Here is a 21,469-nt window from a genome sequence, read left to right as displayed (position 1 = left end):
CCAGCAAGGAGCAGAAGCAGCAAGCCAGCCTTATCCGCATGGATACAGGCAGACACAGCAGTTCCTGCAACAATGTGCCCACCATTCCAGCTGCACACATTCTCATTCCTTCTCCCACCGCATGGTAGACTCCACCACATCTTAGTAAGAACAAATGAGGTCCTGTTTGTCCTTCACAATCAGCCATCAGCTTGTAACCAAACCATGTGCCTGTGCTCTTGCATGAGGCATACCTGTAATGCTTTCTTGTTCCAACTGCTTGGCGTAGCTATTAAATATCTGTTCTTGAACTTTGCAAATAGATCTCTTGATTTTTTCCCTCCGTGTCACCATGTAAGTGAGGTTACGCACCTGGAAGACAGCAAGTGGGTGAGTTTTACAAGAATTGTGTTTCTGTGATATTGTCTATCTCTGCTTTGAATTCATTCAGTTGAAGTACCAGACATAATTTAAACAAGATAGGAATGTATTTGACCACTTTCATCACAATTTTAGAAAAGAGTCTTAAATACCATTTAACTGACAGATTATTCCATGAGATTTGGAGGGCTGCAGCATAGAAGTAACTTCTATGAACACCTAAATCACACACAAAGGAAAACCTAGAGAAATGTTGGAAATCCTTAAATGCATTCAATAGGAAATACTTCCTAAATGAGGAATCACTGAATAGTACACATGGATGATTCCAAGGCTCCTCACTCAGTTCAGCTGCATACATTGTGGTGCCCTGTGAACCCTGTAGGCTGATCTCAAGAAATACAACAATTTTTGCAAAGGTTCCTTTTTTAAAAAATCCAAATTATCTGGGCTATACAATCAGTGGGAACACAGAGTAGTAAAATACAAAAATCATGTATCCTGTTTTGACATCATGTTTAGAAAGAGAAGGAATACAAACAGAATAATTTAAGATCCAGAGAAGTCTAATTATTTAGCAGATCAAAGAGAGGATTAAAAGAAATCTTTAGCAGGAACAAAAGATTCCAGGTAGCAGCTAGGATTTTGCCAAGCTAGTGCCCTGGGCTGGAGTTGAAGCTAGAAAATACTCAGAAAAAAACCTGCAGCAATTCATTACAAGAGTAATTAGGCAACAGGATCCTTTACAAAGGATGCAATAGATGCATGAGCACCCGTTGTCTTGATATAAAGATTCTGGAAGAAAGGCTGTAGTTCACCTACAGGTTACTGAGGTAGCACCTCCTGGGCTGGCTTTCATCCATGACATACATGAGCTGCAGGGATGTGAAAAACTAATTTCAGTACTTTTTCTGGCTCTCACAGCTCTTAAATTCTACTGGTTAACCCAAAAAGGAAGGAATTCAGGTCATTACAGGACCAGATGTACTTAAAACACCAAAGTGATCCTAGTGAACTGTTCTTTAAATGTGAGTTGAACATCATTTGCCTACCAAACCTACTATACAGATAGTCCAGGGAAATGTCATCCTACTCTGCTGTAACAATGAAAAACAGATCTGCTGCAAATCAAGGTAAGGTTCATAGTCTTTTCCTTCTTGTGCACCAGCTGAAAGGAACATGAAAAGTCTTAAAGGCTAAGAAGGCTCCAGCTGAGGGCTGCAGTACAGTCCACAGCCATCAGTGTTAATAGTGAAAAAGCGCTAAAAAACCCAATCAGTAATACATCACTAAAAAACCAAAAATATGACAGTCAACCTTTAGGAGATTGAATACTATGAGCCACCACCTGCTGGCCCCGACTAACTCTGTGTGCAAAGGGTAATTGCTGTGCTCTGAAGAAATTCAGATGCAGCATGGGATGCCTGCGCTCATGGGCCATCACTGGGAGTGCAGTCTGGCATCCTGGCTGACTAGCCAGCACAGGTGATGCTGTCTTACCCTCTCCAGGTCCTGACGTAGGTGCGTGAAGAGCTGCAGCCTTCGGAACAGAACATCCTGTTCCCGTTTAGCCAGATTGTCTTCTTCATCCTTCTTTGGGGTAATCAAAGGCTTATTGAAGTTTGCTTTTCTCTTCAGCTTCCAGTATTGGTAAAGGAATTCCACTGGCTCCTCAGGCAGCTGCAGCACTTTAGCTACTTCCAAAGACTGAACAAATGTATAGAACTCATCCTCCAGCTGCTGGAGTTTTTGCTTGCGGAGGCTGACTCTGTGGGCCTCTTCCTGATTTTGATCCATATTGTGGAAAGGGTCAATGTGGGTAGGAAGAGAGCTGTCCTGAATCCCCTTCCCCTGACCTGGGCTTTCATTTGAAGTCTCATCATCCGCTTTCCTGGTGGAGCAGTGCTTGGGACAGTATGATTTGAACTTCACCTCGTCATTCTCTGCCAGTATGGTCTTCATCTCCAAGCCACGGTCAAACGCACAGGTAACGTGAAAGGCTGTTCTGCAGTTCTTCACTGAACACTACAGAAATTAGGTTAAAATTAATTAAATAAAGAATCAAATAAAGAATCAAATAAAGAATTACAAAGCCACACTGCCTAAAACTATTCAAGCAGCCAGGGCTGCTTTGGAAGAAGAATGCTGTTACTGCATTCTGCTTCTAAGCTGCACATACTTCCCTGTTCTCTTTTAATTAGGTTTATGATTTAGTTCTTTAAGGTTAGGAAAGGATCAAGTGGCCCAGAGGGACAGGAGTGATTAACCTCTCCCAGCCCCATCACCACTCTTCCATAACCAGCAAAGCCACAAAAGGAGCATTCCTACTGATACCAGAGCCACTTGTGTATGACAGCACTACCCAAAGGCAAGTGTTCCCCCTTGGACTGTGCCAGCACAAGGGGAGAAAAACATCTCAGTGGCTCCAGTCCAGTCTGAGACTTTTAAAAGCCTTTCCTATCACCTGGACTCATTCTAGCCAAAAGGCCTCAGTTGAGGGGATTTGTTTTTCCTGCTGTTACCTCAATTTTATAATGTCAAATATTAAAGCACTGTCAACCATTACTTCACTGAGTACAGCCTTCACTTCACTTGGGAGATGAGTAGAACAGGAAATTCAACTTTTTTGTGATTTTTCTTGTCTCCCAGTGAACCCAGCTGCCATGGGTGATGGGCACTAGTTCAGCTAATTTAGCATTTCATTTCCATTATATCTTTCTTTTGCAAAATGCTGTCATAGCCATCACCAGCCACCAACTGATAGGTCCAGATAATATATAAGCATGCATACACACACATATGTGTTTGTATCCACTCACCTGCCTCCGGTGAACAGGATTTAAAGTGGAAATGAAACTAGGAAACAAAACTATGCTTAACCCAAGCCATCGACCCTGAAAGAGCACTACACTGCACCAGGATGTTTACACAGCACTTTGTAAAGAAGCAAATCTCTCTCCTCTGGGTTTTCCTGCTCAGGTTGACTCAGCAGACAGATGGCTTGTAAAGGTACAGCAGGGTTTAAACTGTCCAAGTTTCAAATGAACGTATAAAAGGAATTTAAAAATACCAAATGCCTTTTACTCTCCTAATAACAAACAGGGCAGAAGCATCCCAAATGGAACACCGAGCAGTACAGCGGGGTACTTTAGCCATAATTGGCTCTTATTGCAGCTCATGTTTTATTGGGACAAGAGGGGGAAAACTGTCTCATCAAAAGGAAATCTGCTGAACCTAGGGAGAACATGCAGTCTTGTTTTTCCCAGCTTATTGCAGCTGCTCTCTGCCCAGCCTGCTTTCCTAATTGTTGTGCATATCTCAGAACATGATGGTCTGGAAAACAGACAAAACAGTTTCAATGATCTAACAGTGGCCAATATGAAGGGGACAGCTCTGCAAGGAGGTATTACGATTGCAAATTTATATGCTGTGGACAGATTTATTTTCTCTAGTTAACATTCCCTATTTTATATATTCTTTACATGGAAGCGGACTGATAAGTTTCACTGAAACTACTGCTGCATTGCTGGTCTACAGCTCTTTTGGCAATCTCATAAAATTACTTGGAGCAGAGGGGAAAAGGGAAATTGATATAAACCAATTTAAAAGTAGTGTGGGATTTGAGCAATTTCTGTGCCTTAATGCTGGTCTAACCACCATGGATCCTCTAACATCAGGCTAGACTCAAAAAAGCAAGGGTTCTACTTCAGCCTCCTTGAGACTGTAGTATCATCCTCTTGGTCTCAGGTAGCTTCCTGAGGATAATTTTACTGAAGTACTGGAGGTGCTTTGAGGGTGAAGGGCATCACCTGGACACCAAGCTGCATCTTCCATCTTTTTCTACACAATCACAACACCGCCCCAAACTGGTCACCTGTCCTTACATTTCCTCATCATTTGTAAAGGAGATCAAAGTATTGTCTGCTGTGTCAGGAAACCAAACACCCCTTCTTTAAAAAATCTGAGGCTTGGAAATGTGTTTTCTCAATCTTTCTAGATTTTAAAATTGTTCTTGAAAGATTTATTTAACATTTCTGAGTGGTTTTCCACTGTAAAGGATCTGCAGGTCGTTTACAGGCAACAACCCAATGTAACTATGCATGTGAAATGACACTGCCCAGTCTGAAATGTTCTGGTGCAGATCAGTTCAGTTATTAAACAACAACAATTTACAGGCTGTAGTCAGAAAAGCTGAATCTACATCCAACGGAAACTACAGAGAGAATTTTGAAGGTAGCCCATAAGACAAACTGACACTGGTCCAAAAATCTGAGTTGTTGGTATTGAAGAGTTTAGAAATCACTACATAGGGACTAGCAAATAGGTTTTAGCATACAAGCATCATTTGCCTATGTGGTACATCACAGAAATATATTTTTTTCCTCAACAACATATATCAATTTTATATCAGTGTAGTAATAAAAGTATCAGCCTATCAAGAAATTAGGAAGTTTTGGATGACCTGGCTACTATTATTAAAATTTTACTAGAGGTAAAAGCATGCTAACACTCAAAAGCCCTTTGTGTGGACTTATGTCCATAGTAACAACGTGGAACACATTTTCTAATCTACCGAAAACTGACAAAACCCTCACAGGGTATTTGTATGATTAAATTACCTGTATAGAAGCTCCGACTTTTTCATTACAAAGGCTGCACACCAGTGCCCATCTACTGCTGGGAATGTGCGAAACTTTTGTGATGGGCTCCATTTTTTCTGGACTTCCAATGCTCACCTAAGAGAAAAAACGTTAAAATCAGAGTTACTATGACACTGTTAACTGAAAAGAGGAAGAATTTTATCAAATTTACTGTGTGCATATGCAGCCTAAGCATGTTCCAAATTCCTCAGTTTATAAGGAAATAAAATTCTTTAAAAAAAAATCAGTTTCTCACTTCATGAAAAAACCAGTTTCAAGATTAAACCCACCAATTTCAGATTATCATAAAGGATGAATACTTTGAGAACACACAGGAATTCTCACTGTCACATCCAGACCTTCCTGATTCACTTTTAATGCTCCATTTACAAAATGAAACAAAATACCCTTTGTCCTTGTTAAATGAGCTTTGCCAGCAGCAAAAGGCCTCATTTTCCAAGGCTTTTTTTAAAGATGAAGCATCATCCCACCAGATTTTATATCTAACTAAAATTCTTTGATACTGCCTTCCTAAGTCCACTGTACCTATCCTACACATATTACACCAACTCCCAAAATCACGGCAGCCCTAAACTCCCAGAGGATCGGCACATACCTCTGGAATCCACAGAGCACAGCTAACATGCATCCACTTGGTGCCACTCCGGGTTGGCTTCATGGCACCACCCTTCTTGGGACACAGGAGGCACTTGGGCTGAATGCCCAGTGCGCAGGTCCTGCAGAGCCAGCTGCCTTCTGGCACCTTCAGGATCCCATAACATGCCTGCATTCCCACATACAGCAAAGAGAATAAAAACAAAAGCAAAAACATTCATTTCTGTTACTTAGCTGTTCAAATATAGCCTCTTCTCATGACTCTCAAAATTATTTTATTCAGAGGGAAAAGTGCAGAACAGCAACTAATTGAGACAACATTTTTCAGAAGATTTCATTATGGAGACCTCTATCCAAATTACTGTCAGTTTTAATGCACTTAAGTTTCAGGTTTGATGTGATCAGAGAACCACTGAAAACATCCACTTTCCTCCATGTATCTCATAGGGTAGCCACTTGTACATTACAAATCTCGTAGGCCTAGTTATTCATCATTAGTACAAATGCATTTAAGTGATGCATATGTGAGAAAGTATGTTTCCTGCTCACCAGATAACAGTTTTCCGAAGAAAGAATGACAACACAAACTTTTTAAAGCTGGGAAGGAAAGTCAGGCTGATACGAAGGCATCTGCCACAGTAAGAAGCATCCACTGAAACAGATATGCTAAAATTGTGTCTCTTCTTTCATATAAGAAAATGTAACTACCACAAAAAGGCATCACATCGTGGTGCTTCCTTAGGTTGGCTCAGTAGGTTCTCTGTTTTGTCTGTAATAAATCCTACCTATATCCCCACTGATTGCCTTTTTTCCCCTCCCTGCTGAGCCTAAGCTGCTGATACTAAAGGTGTGTTAGCCCCAGAACTGCACAGGGAGAGGAAAATACAACAAAAGATGTGACCAGGTGAGAATGTACAACAGTGCACATATGTATGTTTTGGAGAGGGCAATTCCTCACCTTACAGCTTTCTCCACACATGGACAATACCACTTTTAACTCTCTTAGCATGACATGTCTAGAATTACTCAATCACATAATTTCTGAATTCATCCCATTGCTCAATGGCAAACCCTGCAACAACTTAACAACTGTCAATGGAAAAAATCCAACATGTTATCTTCAGTGGTTTGGAAAAGATTCTATCACGACCCTATACCCCCTTGCTGTGCCTGGGCTGCCATACCTGGTGCACACAAATATTGCATTTGTCACAGAACACCATTTCATTGCCATCTTCTCCATCTGGAGACTGACAGACGTCACAGACAACATCTTCATCATATTCGATCCCAAGTCCTTCTTCTGTCTCAATAGCATGATTCATGTTATCATAGCAGCGTTGTTCAAACTCCTCCATGACCCTTTCCATCGTGTACTCATCGAGCTCGGGCACCCCTGGAAGACAGGAGTTGTCAACTTAGTTAAAGAGAGTCATAACCATTGCCACGTACGACTCCACCTTCTTTTTTAGCAGCTGAGTAGATACAGCCAACTCCCATATGTACACATTTCATTCCTAGACAATGATGTCTAGCCAGCATAAACCAGGGAAACTTTACAAAAAAATCAAAGTTGTCTTATTACTGTATGGAACTAACAGAAGTGGAGTATCCAAATCTTTCAAAATTCTGGCAAAAATTTCCATAAACTGATTTTGGTTTCCTGGTTTTGTTCTCCTTTTTCCTTCTGGGACAACACCATCTGTGGCTTTTGCTCCAATTTTGCCACCCAGATGTTGACCCTTTGGTGACAGATTTGAAAGTGTTTTGAGCTAAAAGTGATGGGGCCGGGGGAGGAAATTAACAACAAAGTCTGCTATGATACTTGGAGCAAACCTGCAGTTTCTAACATCAGTTGTTGGTTTATCACAAGTTCCAACCCAGCAGGTGAACCCCAACTGAGGTCTCCATCAGGCCCTACTACACAAGTGTGGAGGTTTAAAGGTAAATCTGCAGGAGAAATGGACCCACCACAAGAGAGATTATAAGTCAGAGCTAAAATTTAATGAAAGATATTACAATAACTACACTGACACAAAGAGAAATTGCTTTCAACTCACAAAACCCAGCAGGATAACCCAGTGTCCTGGGGCACAAACCCACAGGGGTTTGTTTGCCCTTGTGCTGAGACCCGTGTGGTTTCTCCAAGTCCAAAGCAAAAGGAAGTGAAGAACCAGTTGGTGCAGGTGATGGCTGTGGTCTGGTCGAGAGTGGTGATCTCCTCCTGTCGAAGTCCTACTGCTCCTCTGGATCTGACAAGTGGCTCCCGAGGTCTTCTTACCCCCCCGCTTATGTACCTTCAGGGAGCACCCAGTCCCTTCCCCAGGGTGGGGACTCACACAATGGGTGATTAACTTTGTGAGTCATGGGGTATTTTTGAACTGTTGATGGCCCATTAGCAGCCATGCCCCCTCAGGCTGGGTGTGAAGGTGCTAATGACTCCCTGGGCAGCTGCTGCAAATGGTCCATTGTTCTTGGGAAATGAATAGAGAGAGGGGATAGAATACATAGCTTTGATCACACAGTGACAACTGGTCCCACCTGCTGAACTAGGACAACCAGTAAATTAATTTCTTCTGAAAAGTGAAAAACACAGCTGGAAAAAAGCAACATCAAATCTGGGATTTGCTCTTTTCCAACAGCATCCATCAGAAAATCATGACACAGAACTGATTACGTTATGGTACTCTATCATTCAAATTTGTTCATTATATTAAATGACTATTATAGACCTGGAAAAAATATTTATCATAAAAGTTGCAAGAAAAGTAACACAAAAGAACATGGTGCTTCCCTCTCTGGCTTCCATCTCCCACTTGCCATGACAAGGAGCTGGCTGTAATGCTTCCAAATTGGTACTACACCAACCTTTCCCACAAAATCACACCACTTAAACAACTGTGAAACCAAGCAAGTTGCTACAGCAAAAATCACTTCCTTTTGCAGGGTTGGTTTAGCATAAGAATTTCCACAGACTTAAATCACTACAGTGAAAAGCAGGCTTAGGATATTCCACTTTTGGTCTAACTCCCAATACGGAATGTGACATTGCTGTAGTTTAAGCACAGCTGGAAACGAGGCAACAGACAGCCACTCACTCAACCCCCCTCTCTCACCTCCCACTGTGGTGGAATGGGAAGGAGAATCAAAGTAAAACTTGTAGTTGAGATAGGAACAGTTTAATAATTGGCAATAAAGTAAAATACAGTAATAACGGTAAATTATAATAATAATTACAATAAAAAGGGAAAAAACCAAGTGATGCACAATCTGCTGCTCCAGCTGGATTCCTACAAATCTATAGGGTCTGATGGGATTCATCCCAGAATCCTCAAAGAGCTGGCTGATGTTATAACAAAATCTCTGTCAATGATTTTTAAGCGGTCTTGGGAAACCAGAGAGGTCCCAGTTCACCGGAAGATGGGGAACATTGCCATGATTTTCAAGGAGGGCAAGAAGGAGGATTCCAGAAACTACAGGCCTGTCAGTCTCACTTCAGTGCCAGGTAAAATCATGGAAAAGATTATTCTGGGAAGTATTGGAAAACACCTGGAGGACAAGACAGTCATTGATCACAGCCAGCATGGCTTCATGAGATGAAAGTCCTGCTTATCAAACCTGATTCCTTTTATGACAGGGGAACCCAGCTAGGTGGTGAAGGGAAGCCAGTTGATGTAATCTTTTTGGATTTCAGTAAAGGTTTCAATACGGTCTCTCACAGGATCCTTCTGGACAAAATGTCCAACACACAGCTGGACAAACACATTATATACAGTGTGTGCAATTGGCTTATGGGTCAGGCACAAAGAGTTACAGTGAAAGGTGTAACATCGGGCTGGTGACTGATGTGGGATCTGCGGGGCCCCATCTTAGGCCCAGTTCTCTTCAACATCTTCCCTGACGACTTGATGCAGGATTGGAAGAATACTAAAGCAGTGTGCCAACAACACTAAAATGGAAGGAGCTGTTGGCTCCCTCAAGGGTAGAGAGGCCCTGCAGAGAGACCTCGACAAATCAGAGGAATGGGCAATCACCAACTATGTAAAGTTTAACATGGGAAAGTGCTGGATTCTGCATTTGGGGTCGGGGGCAACTCTGTTTCTGTGTATAGACTGGTGAACAAGATGCTAGAAAGCAGTGCTGTGGAAAGGGACCTGGGGTTCCTGGTCAATGGGAAGTTGAATATGAGTCAGCAATGCCCTGGGTAGCCAGGAGAGCCAACCGTGTTCTGGGGGCCATCAGGCGAAGCATCACCAGCCAGTCAAGGGTGGGACTGTCCTGCTGTGCTCTACACTGTGGTGGTCTCACCTTGAACATTGTGTGCAGTTTTGGGCACCACAATGTAGAGAAAGCGATTCAGCTAATTAGAGAGTGTCCAAAGGTGGGCCACAAGGATGGGGAGGAGTCTGCAGGAGAAGCCTTGTAAGGAGTGGCTGTGGTCACTTGGTTTGTTCAGCCTGGAGAAGAGGAGATTGAGGGGAGAGCTCGTTCAGTCGTCAACTTTCTTGTGAGGGGAAGTGGAGCGACAGACACTGATCTCTTTGCTCTTGTGATCAGTGACAGAACTCAAGGAAGCAACATGTACCTGTGTCAGGGGAGGTTTAGGTTGGAGATTAGGGAGTGGTTGGGCACTAGAATAGGCTCCCCAAGGAATTAGTCACAGCACCAAGCCTGTGTGAGTTCAAGAAGCATTAGGACAATGCTCTCAGGCGCATGGTGTGATTCTTGGGGTGTTCTGAGCAGGGCCAGGAGCTGGACTCAGTGACCCTGATATGGATCCATCCAAATCCATGATTCTGTGAAGTAAACCCTGAGAGACATGTGACTGACTCTGCATTTGCAAGGGTTAGAAAGAGGGAACTGGGCTCCAGCTGCAGTTCAAATGTTTACAGACATTATTTTAAAGGTGTGTTTTCAGTACCTGAAGTCCTGCAAAAGGTATCAAAGAAAACACAGGGAATTCCTAGCTGCAGAGACACAACAGGAAGTGCTCCAGCTGCAGATCAGGAAATACTTAACTTTTCAAATGCCCATTTATAGTATCTGTAGTATGCTCTGTCTGACGAAGCACCCAGGTATATGTTTCAAGTTCCCAGTGTGCTGTCTGGTACTTAAGAGGAGCATTTTCTTCCCTCTGTGTACACCAACACTGAGTGGATAATGATTTAGAGCAAACAAACTACAAGAAACTACACCAAAACACAAGATCTGACAAATTCTATCTGTTCAGTGTCACATGCAGCATGTACTTTTAAAGGTTATGCTAGTGCAGCTGAATGGCTACCACAGGGCTTCCTGCAGAGGTACAAATCTGCTCAGTGAACAACTCCTCTTGAGCTGTTCATACCCCAGGGTAACACTGTGGGAGTCCTCCTCTGGTTTTGGCAAAAGACTGACAAACTTGACAGATGGCTATCAAACAAACAATAAAAAGTATATTTATTTTTCCTTTGGGGAAAGCTAAGGGAACCTGCTGCTGCTGTTTTAATGAAGACAACAGGAAAGGTAAGCTAAACCCTGGAATTGTAACTGAAATACTCTTAAGCCCAACACTAATCCTGTGCAGGATTACACATGAGATCTGGAAAAAAGACCTGGCTGAGAGACCAGGTCCAGACTGGGCCATTTCTTTCATGTGTTGGCTTAAAAAGCAGAAATAGCTCTAAGAGTTCAACTTGTGGCTGACCAGTTTTTCAGCCATGCCACGTATGGGCTACAGCCAGGTAAAACATGTTTGACTAAACTGTACCCCAAAGCAGAGAACTGCCACAAAGCCAAAACAAAAACCAACAGTGCTTACCAACATGTCCAAACCTCTTCCATGTGGCACAGCATCTTTGCCCTTATCCAATCTGTTGAAAGTTCTGTGCTGACCTCCATTCTATTCAGTTCCACTGAAATGCTCTCATGAAGCACATACCTTACTAAAGAAGTGTTCCTGTTCTTGCCCCTCTCCCCTGTCCTTTCCCACACACAACCTACTCTGTAGAGGAGAAGGGAACAGGTGCTCCCTTTGTGACAGCTCATTCTCCTGGTATGGAACTAAAGCACATGGTTACAGTGAGTTTGGGCACTTTCTTGCAATAAATGACTGCAGTAATTCCTTACTGTCTCATTTCCTGTGCCATTCAGCTGGCTTAGATTCTTTAAACCTCCCAAGACTCATTGTCTTGCCTTCTTCACACACCACTAACTAAAAAGACGACACAGATTTGGGCTGAAGATGAAAATAAGTAAGCAGGACTACCTGGAAAAACTACCAGAATGGTCTATCTGATGTTCTCTTTGAGAATCTGGACGACAAACTGGGAACTTTGTTAGAATTCCTTTATGAATGAAAAAAACCCCACATGTGGCCAGATTCAGACTATGTCTAAGCAGATACAATGCAGCATTGATGAAGGCATCTATCTTAGGGCTTAATCACTTCAGGTCTGGTTTCCCACGGCTACCCCAACTCACATGATTTCCATCTCCTCATACCTCTATGACCTCTTCTCAATGATGTCCTCCCTGAAATTATTCGTAAGATTGCCAGCTTTAAAAAGAAAAGGCAAAAAGAAGGCAACAAAACACTCATTGCTCACCCATTTCTTTGAATTCTCCATTGGCAAGTTGCAACCATGCTACATCCACATCATTGAGATCGTAGCGACATGTGCTGTCGGCCAAAGTTCGAATGTCAACATAGCCCAGCTCAGGAGGCTCTGAACCCGAGGAAACAATGTACTTCCTGGGACGTGTAAATGTGACAGCTTTTGTCTCAGACACAATCCTGAAACAGACAGACAAGAAGATATGAGGTGTGCTGGGTTGCTGAGAGGCTTGTTTCTAGAGAATTCAAAATGCCTCATTCTAAGTAACTAATAAACATCAGAGCAGCTATCTAACCATCTCAGCAATCATTTGGCACCACTGAGATCAGAAAACAGTACCATGCACTTCCCTAACAGACTGGCAGTATTGTAAGAAATTAACTGGAGTTGTCTAGAAATCCAGTTCATTACCAGCACTCTAAATAAAATTAAATATTAGAGCACAGAGCTGTGCTTACTCTTACCTGAAACTCAGACTCATTTAAAGCTAAAGTACGAACACTGTATTTACATAGTGATGGCTGCCATACACACAGGTATTAAACTCTGGTTTAAGACTTTTTAAAAATCAATCTGTTTAATTACAGAACCAAGAACAGAAACAGTCAAGGAAAAAAGTAGTATTTCCAGCTGTCTCAGCAGAGGACATTGCACCTTCTCTTAGTTAATGGCATGTACTGAAATTCAGTTTGGATGAAACTTCACGACATAACCTGGGTACCTTTAGGAGTGACAGGCCACACTGCCAAATGTCTGCCACCTGCAGTACCAGTGGACGGGATTTTTTGTTGTGCAGGTGCTACAAAGGAAGAGATTGCACCAGTGTGAGGCTGCAACTCTATGCTGGAAACAACCTAAGCTCCACAATAAGCAGGACATTTCCCCCATCTGAGATTCAGTGTGTTGACTTATCTTCTCCTAGCAGAAGACCCTTATGTGCCACTACTGTATTTGCACAAATAGATCTCAGTAAGTCCTCTACCTATTTCAGTCTTCTGCACAGCACCAGAACTTCCCCTCTCTAGCTTATTTCAGACAATGATTAGAAATGGTAAGCAAGAGCCAAATGGTGAACTTGGGGCTTCTGAGGTGCTGTGTAAAAATACAAATGTGAATGACCTTGTCAGCCTAACTGCACTGCCTGAACTGTTTCTGGTTGTACTGCACAGTATTAAAATGTCACATACTACTGCATCTTCACACAGAATTTACTTTCAACTGGGTGCTGCCCTCCAAATCATAAATTCCTTCCTGAGTACCTCTCCATGTGGAAACCATAACCTCTGAGCAGCAATCTGTACATGTTGTCTAAATACCATGGTAGTGGCACAGAAAAAACAAGCATAGCCACTCTGACCTCAAAACAAACACCTTTCCTGGTGTTATTTCTGTGATAGAAAGAAGCAAAAAAAAAACCCCAACCCTTACTACATACTGAAAACCATTCAACTGAATTGTCCATTTGACCACATGCTTACAGTGGATCTCCAAACAGCTTCACTCCTTTCCCCTACTCTGCACTGACCAGTCACTATGAGGCTAAACCTTTTATTTGCTGTTATGTATCTGACTAGCATCAGCTACCTGTACAGTCTTGGCTTCTGTCCTACACTGGGTATGATCTGTCTGTTGCTCATACAATGTAGAGAACATCCCTTTCACTCCTGAAGTTAGGCACAGAACAGCTCCTGCACTCCAGCACCACCATGGCAAGGCTCTGCAAGTATTTTGTGCAGGAGCAAAGAGAACAATTACCAGGCATCAGAGGACCACTCTGACCAGCAGGTTTTCAGCAGCTAAACAAAAAGTGGTGCCTGCTGTGTTGATAAATAAAACTGTGGGTGCCTCCTTTCCCTATCCTCTACATCTTAAATTTGGAGCAACATCTCTGTTGGCCTTTGGAAAGGCAAAGCTCTCTCCCAAGCAAGTACCTGTACCTGATACAGTCACCAAACCACTCCCTCAGAAATACATGGCAGAGATCCCATGGGAGGTTTTGCTCTGTTCAAGTCCACAGGTCTCACATCCCTCCCACAGCCTTAGAAGATGCTGGAAAGAGAAATTAGTGAGGAGCAGACAATGTGAGGACAGGTACCATGTGCCTGCATCTCTGCAGGGCTGAGTGAGGTCAGTGTGAAACAAGGAAATGGTATGTTCCCCTGTTCTAAAGTGGAGAGCAGAGGGAAAATGCCGAATTCTTGAAAGTCCAGGTCCAATCCTTCAGAATAAGGAAGGACAGGGTTTACATGATGTACAGGTGAGTTCCTCATTGTACAGACCTAGGGGGGCTGTGCAGTTGCCTGCAGGTTGTTGCACAGAGCACAACATTAACAAATGTTGCTGTAGCCCCTCTAATCCAAGCTCAGAGATGTAGATCTAACAGAAACAGCGTAGCATCACTGCAAATTTTTTGCTTTGTATCAGGCTGTTCTGGTCCCAGTAGCACTGGTGGGTCATTTGGTAATGCCTTATGGCAGTCTGGACTGTCTCAGTGTGATCTAGCATGATTAAATGGCAAATGGTTCTTACATTCTCCAACTCCATCCCAACTAAGCATAAAATAGGCTGCAGCATGCTTCTGCCATTACAACTGTACTGTTTAATTTGAAAAACAGGAAACAGTATCCAAGTGTAACAAACAAGGTAAGGAAAAGAAGGGCTTCATGAATAAGAGCTAGAGTATCTCACATTTAGTTACATGCACATCTGGATGCTTCTTAAAACAGATAAAATGTTGTACAACAAATTCATTTCTTAGGTTAGTAAATGATATCACAAAAAAACAGGAAAAAAAAAGTAAGTGCTGTATTTTTTCTAGCCCTTAAGCTTGGTGTGTTCATATGTCCTGTGAAAGGAACCTATGCCTTGGAACTAAGCACAGAGAGCACCCGACAATGGCTCTTCCAGCAACAATGAGTGAGCTCAAGTCTGGCCTTAAAAACAGAAGATATTTTTAAGGTTCTGTCATCACATTCCATGCTAATGTAATGCCAAAATCGGTTCTCTGACATTTGTATTTCACAGAGGCAGAACAGGCCTGACTCGACCTCTCTGACGATTCAAGAAGCTGACGCAGTTTGCTCTTCATCTCCAAGAACCAAGACCTTCCTATCTAGGCACTGTGGAATAAAGCTCAGGAAGCCAAGGCAATGTAGGACATAAACTGTGTACGTATTTGTTCACATTCCTCCAAACTATACCTGGCTACTGGTTCTGGGATGGTCCCTGGGCTAACTGGCACCTGAACTCCCTTTTCCCACTCCTGCCTCCAGGGATCTGCCAGCACATAGTATTCATCAGGGTTCAGCTGGAAGGAGTCATGTAACTTCATGGCAGTGATCAGGTCCGTTCTGAACACCTGCAAAGAGAGTGACCAAGAGAGAAAAACAGAGACACTGACATTTGATATTTACACTCTATGATTCACAGCTTCAGGGTAACCATGGAGCACAGCATGTAACAAGGTCACTGCACCAACAGTGCACTAACCCAGCTCGCTGCAGGACAAGAGTTTGGCTTCATGGCAGGGAAAGGGATGGCTGAGGGCACAAATCCTGACAGCGTAACTTCCAGCTAACTCCAGTACAGGTCCTGGCACTCCACCTGAACTGGAGACATTATGCTAAAAGGTTTTATCCACTTTTACTTCCATTGTGGCTGCAATAAAAGCTGCAGGAGCTCTGAGCTGTAAGACAGCAGCAGAAGGAAGATTAGTTTTCATTCCAAAGCTTTTTGTTTGGTTTGTTTTCTTATTACTGGAACTGACTAATTCTAAAACATTTGAGAAATTCCCTGTGGTAGGAATTAAGGCATGATTCCACCATGACCAGCAACAAGAGGAAATTCTAAGGAGATGACTCTTTGTGTAAGTATTAAAAAAAATAATCAAAAATATGAAATAAGACTCCAACTGGAATTCTTGTGGCAGTTGCCCTGTTCAGCACAGATGCTCATTATTCTATTGGCTACAGACACCTTTGTCATAGCTGTAGTTTTACTCTGCCTTTGCAAAGTCATCCAACTTTAAAGCAATCAGGATGTTTGGCAACTTTTGGGCCAGCAGCCATAAGCAGCCATGCTGTCTTCAACAAGCCAGAGAATGAAATAAAAAGGGTTTCACTCCTGCAGCAGGCATGCTGTGGCAGCTTCAGTCTGGTTGGCCACGGTCTGTCAGTGTTGCAGAAAGCAAAGGGCATCCCAATTACAAACCTGCACTTGCTGACACGAGTCCCAGCCCTCCCCACCCTGCTCCCCCAAAGGAAAGGCTGCTGTAAGGCTGCAGCACTGCACTTCTCACTTCCACAACCACTTATTTCTAACTACTCAATGCCACGTTCAAAAGGCAAGAGTTAAAAAGCAACCAAGTAACAGAAAAAAAGCTCAACCAGAACAAGAAAACAGGTAACATCTTAGGAAGAGCTTCCTGTAGACTTCTCAGTTTGTGCTGGTCAGAGTCAACATCTACTCAGCCCCATGTTGCAGTTAAGAGAGGAAAAGATGGATTATCAGTGCAGTGCTCATTATTAGGCTGCTAAGGGGGCAGTGACCCACCTTCTCACCCCTAAACCAGTGATTACACTGGTTAGCTCAGCTCTAGATCACTGTTGCGTGTGACTGAGGAATAACCAGATGGATATGGACAGCTAATTAGGCAGGCCTCCCCAGGACAGCCATTTCTGTCACACACTACTCACACACCTGAAAACACATGGATTTTGGGGAAGTATTTTAGGCAAACAGTGTATCTGATGGCTAATTATACTTCAGAGAATATTTTCAAGTGTGATTTGCCTTACCACACTGCACATCTTGAAACTTTTCCTCCCTCCCAACACAGACATAACTATCCCACTTCTGCCTCCATATGTTTCTGTTTCCACTCTGGTTTTGTCATAAAAACAGCACAAAATCATGACATTTTTCTTAACACTAGTCTTGACATATTCAGAAAAACTGCCAACATTAAAAAGTAAAGAATAATATTACCATATGTTGAAAAGGGTGAATGCAAGTAATGAAATGTAATGAAATGTTTTAAACAATCCAATTACAAGTCCTGTGAGGCTTCAATCAAGAAATGAAAAGTAAGGCACAAAGTAAATCGGTTCACAAAACAAACAAGCACAGCTCGCCAGGGGATTCTGCACTTTTAAGTGATTTGAACTCAAGCAATCAAAAGTCACACAAAAAGAAGACTAAAAATATGAAATGGGATTCAAACCTTGCTCAATCTCAGAGCGAAAATAACTCAGGCTCTTAGATAAATTTGTCACAAAACTCCCTCAGAAGCAAAGCTAATGCAGCACTGACAGCCAAGAAACTCCTTCCCAGGCCAGCTGCCCTGTGACACCATTCTTTCTGCTCTAACTTCTGATACAATCAGAGTGCCCAGAGCAAAGCTGAGCTTACAGAAGAGCTCGCTCTCAGAAGCACTGAACACTTCAAAGCTAAATGGCGAAACCCTGGCCACACTGAAGTCAATGGGAATTTTGCCACCAACTTCAGCGAGCCCAGGATTTCACCCGGGGAGTTTAGCAAGTGTCACTTTTCTGTCAGCGCGCCTCTCATCACAATAGTGTGCTGTGGTGAGCAGGGACAATGCAGAGGGAGGGAAAGCAAGGCGGAAAGGCTATGGAACAGAGCTGAAGGGAAGTACAAGAGAAGTTCATCCAGACTAAGAAAACATGAGAGAACAGCACAAAACTGCAAAAATTCTGACAACAAAAGCAAGGTAAGAGAGAGAAGAAAACAGAAGCACACAAAAAACAACACCAAGACTTGTAATTATCTCAGATTGTTTCTTGATAGCCTTTCATGAGGTAGTTCTCAAAACTAGGTATAAGGGGCTACTTGTAAGGAATGCACAGAAGATAACTAATGAAAACAAGCCTGGTACTAGCAAGAATAAATTCAGCAGGGATTTCCACAGTCACAACAAAAAAAGAAAAGTTGTCTTTACTGGCCTACAATCAAAAAAGAAATTGGAGACCACCAGTACTGAGTCTAGTTCACACTGAACAATGAATGGGATTGTCCTTGTGAAAACTCATCTCTAAGACAGGTGACTAGGGAGATTTAATAAAGCATGTTTTCCTCAACATCACTCACTAATGTGTAAGAAATACATGCACTATGTTAAGTAAGAAATTCCACTTCCCAGAGCTAACCCTTTCTCTGCAACGTCTACAAAGTCTGCAGTGTAGAATTTGCCTGAAGACAGGGAGATTCAGCAAGAACATTTCCAAAGAACTGGATCACATTTGTGTCTTACTAACAGCTGATCCAATCACGGAAAGTTTGAAGATTTGTATCTTCCTTGATATGATTTCTTCAAAGCACTGAGACAGAACTGTCAGGAAGCAGATTTTTAGTTTGACAAGCACTTTTACAAAGATCACATATCAAAAGATCCAATGCCAACTATGAAATAAAAGCATCTAAAGTAAATTTCCACTGTTCACCAATCAAGCTACAAATAAACCCTGATGCCTAAAGCAGTACAAGAAAGACACTGCAGTTATGCTGAATGGATGTCAGACTACAACAAAATTCACAGGTAAGAAATCAGTGTTGGCAGTAGCCATGCCAGCAGCTGAACTCTCTAATCATCTGGCTGAGGTGGGGGTAGGGGTGGGGGGAGGGAAGTGGAAGGGAGGCACATGTGCCAGCCAAAATGTAGCACAAAGAAAAGAAACTGTAAACTGGAAGAAATGGATCCATCACCAGAACATGTATGTATATATTTTGTGTATACGTGCTTTGACAGATGTAACAAAATGCAAATCAAATTCCAGAAATACCTCAGAAGGCTTCCGATCTTCATCTCTGGAGCATGAAGTCCTATGATGCAGAGATCTGGAATGCTGGGACCAGATGGACAAACCTAGGATACAGAAATGATCATTTGCAGGGTTCTTCACAAACCTTCAGGAAAGTCTTTCACAACAAACCTGAAAATAAAAGTTACTCAGTCCTAAGCTGTAATGACTCTTCTGGTTCTGTTTTGTTTCTCATTCCGTAACTCAGGCGTGCATGTACTGGCTGCACTGCACTTACCTGCCTTCCACCCAACATTTGAAGAAAATGACGTCGTAATAGCCTTCCCTCTGAGCATCAATAAGCAACTTTCTGCAGATTAATAACTGACCAGGAGCTCTGCCAATAACTTGAGATGTACTCTTTGAAGTCCTGTTGTAGTTTTGATGTAAATTCTCCCCCCGCCAGTAACTCCCCATGCCATTAGTTAACAAAAGTAGCTAACTACCACCAATTCCTTCTTGATCGTTTTGGGTGGGGGAGACTGGGGAAAGATGGGTTGGGAAACGGGCTTGGACTGTCTCTTTTGTTCTTGGGGACTACACACGGCTCTGGCGGTGTGTGAGCTGCTGTGGGAGAGAAGCCGTTGATGCTCCTCCTTGCTGCTACTGTGGAATCAGCCAGTTTTTCCCCTGCCACTGCTGTTGCTCCTGGTTTCGGCATTTGGGTCCCGTCTCTGCTCCAGTCTCGCCGCCTCCAGTCTCGCCGCCTCCAGTGTTGTGACTGGCCCACCCTGGCTGCAGCAGCGACCCGGGAGAGAGAGGTCGCAGCTGCTTTCTGGGACACGCTGCCATTCTCCATTTTCCAGCTTTCCTTCTTCATTTGGGACAAGGGACACAAGAGGGAGAGACAGAGTTCATCTGAGTGCTCACCACTCGTCTGTCTCGCTGGAGAGGGACTGGGAGCTCACCCTGCAGCTAACTGGGCTGTGACACAGACATTTGCCCATAAATATAACTTTTCTCCAGGAGGAAACATGCTGGTTTTGGGGTTGTTGTGTTTCGGGTTTTTTTCTCTTGTGCTGGGGAAGCAGTTTGTTCTGGTCTGTTTACAGTTATATCTATACCTACACACACACACACACACACATATATATATATATATATATATATATATATATCAGTTAAGAACAGTTATCCTTCTTATATCCATTTTCTGATTAAAGTTCCCTTTCTTAAATTTGATAAAGGGTGACGTGATTATTGTGGAGGAATACCACCCCTCCCCCCCGTCTGTGGGTAAATATTTTGGTTCTTCCCCTCAAAACTAAGACAAGTCCATGTATCAATGTCCTAGAAACCTGTATCACTTACTAGATTTCTGCCAGCACAAGGATTCTGAAAACAGCACTGCCACATACATACACACAACTGAGCCCACAGAACAAGTTGTCTCTTCTCCTGAGCAAACCTCAGTGTGGTTGTACAATTTCTGTGGTTGTACAGTTTTTGTCTCCATAATTATTCACTGCACTCCAAACAAATTACACCCTTTTGCCTTGAAACCTTTTGAGAGTCTCTGTCAGCTTTCAGAAATATTGTAACAGGAGAAATGGGAAAAGAGAGAATCTGCACTCCTTTGACAAGGTAGTGCTTTGACACAGAATACATTACACCTGTGCAAATCAACTAACTTCAACACAGTAAGATTTACATGTACAGCAGGTATTTTCCACTGCCAACTACACAGCAGTAATGAAAAAAAGCCAACATATCCTTTCGTGTTGGAGAGCTGAAAGCCTTGTAATGGGTTTATCTGATAAGGAAGCTAAGACCTGTATGTCAAGCTCTGAAGGATGTACACAGATATTGCAAATCTGGGCATTAATCAAACAAATTATCTGGACAAATTGAAGCAAACTGATGCAAAGGTTTTCCCACACTGCTCATTCCTTCACTGACTGTGCACATACACAGCAGGACTGAAAAAAAAAGAAGGCTACAGCCTGTAAGTGCAGCACTGCCTCACATCAGCCAGCAGAAACCTCTTGGGGATCAGAAAGCACCGTTCAAAAAGCACAGGATGGGATAAGTTCCCTATTAAACACAAAAAGTAATTTTAAAAGTGAAATAGCCGTCCAAGACTTTCATTGGAAAGATATGACTGAATAATGAGTCATCAGAAGAATTCATTATGTTTTAGTTATCTGTTTGCCTTCTCTTTTCAGTTAGTAATACACTAAGGAATCTGCCCCAGTAAACGTCTCTGGAGCACAGCAATGAACAACAAAGAACATGCATGGTCAAAATTGAAGAAAAGTTCATAGCAAACAGCTAAAAATCTTATCTTGTAAGGTAAGAATACAAAAAAAATAATTTTAATCAAATGTTAGTGTTTTAATGTAAAAGATGGTGAAATTATCAGCAGTCTTTCTAAGCCCCTCTACTTTACAATTACCACTTGGTGTTTCTACAAAGTGAAAAAAGAAAAAAAAAGAAAAAG

General features: G+C 42.5%; 1 protein-coding gene across 14 annotated transcripts in view; it reads right to left on the bottom strand.

The window, feature by feature from the left end:
- JADE1 (jade family PHD finger 1) overlaps positions 1-21,469 on the bottom strand; it is a 48,271-nt gene that overhangs the window by 4,045 nt on the left and 22,757 nt on the right. For 13 of the 14 annotated variants that reach the window (XM_071555581.1, XM_071555587.1, XM_071555583.1 and 10 more), the window contains exons 3-10: positions 19,012-19,094; positions 15,412-15,569; positions 12,203-12,390; positions 6,800-7,011; positions 5,617-5,784; positions 4,980-5,096; positions 1,861-2,385; positions 234-351 (exon numbers count right to left, since the gene is read on the bottom strand). In XM_071555581.1, the coding sequence (XP_071411682.1) occupies positions 234-351; positions 1,861-2,385; positions 4,980-5,096; positions 5,617-5,784; positions 6,800-7,011; positions 12,203-12,390; positions 15,412-15,569; positions 19,012-19,094 (1,569 nt within the window). The remainder of the gene's footprint in view (positions 1-233; positions 352-1,860; positions 2,386-4,979; positions 5,097-5,616; positions 5,785-6,799; positions 7,012-12,202; positions 12,391-15,411; positions 15,570-19,011; positions 19,095-21,469) is intronic. The other variant, XM_071555591.1, reaches the window with a different exon arrangement.

This window comes from Pithys albifrons, chromosome 5 (assembly GCF_047495875.1).
Source record: "Pithys albifrons albifrons isolate INPA30051 chromosome 5, PitAlb_v1, whole genome shotgun sequence".
NCBI lineage: Eukaryota > Metazoa > Chordata > Aves > Passeriformes > Thamnophilidae > Pithys > Pithys albifrons.
This window is presented reverse-complemented; position numbering and strand designations above follow the sequence as displayed.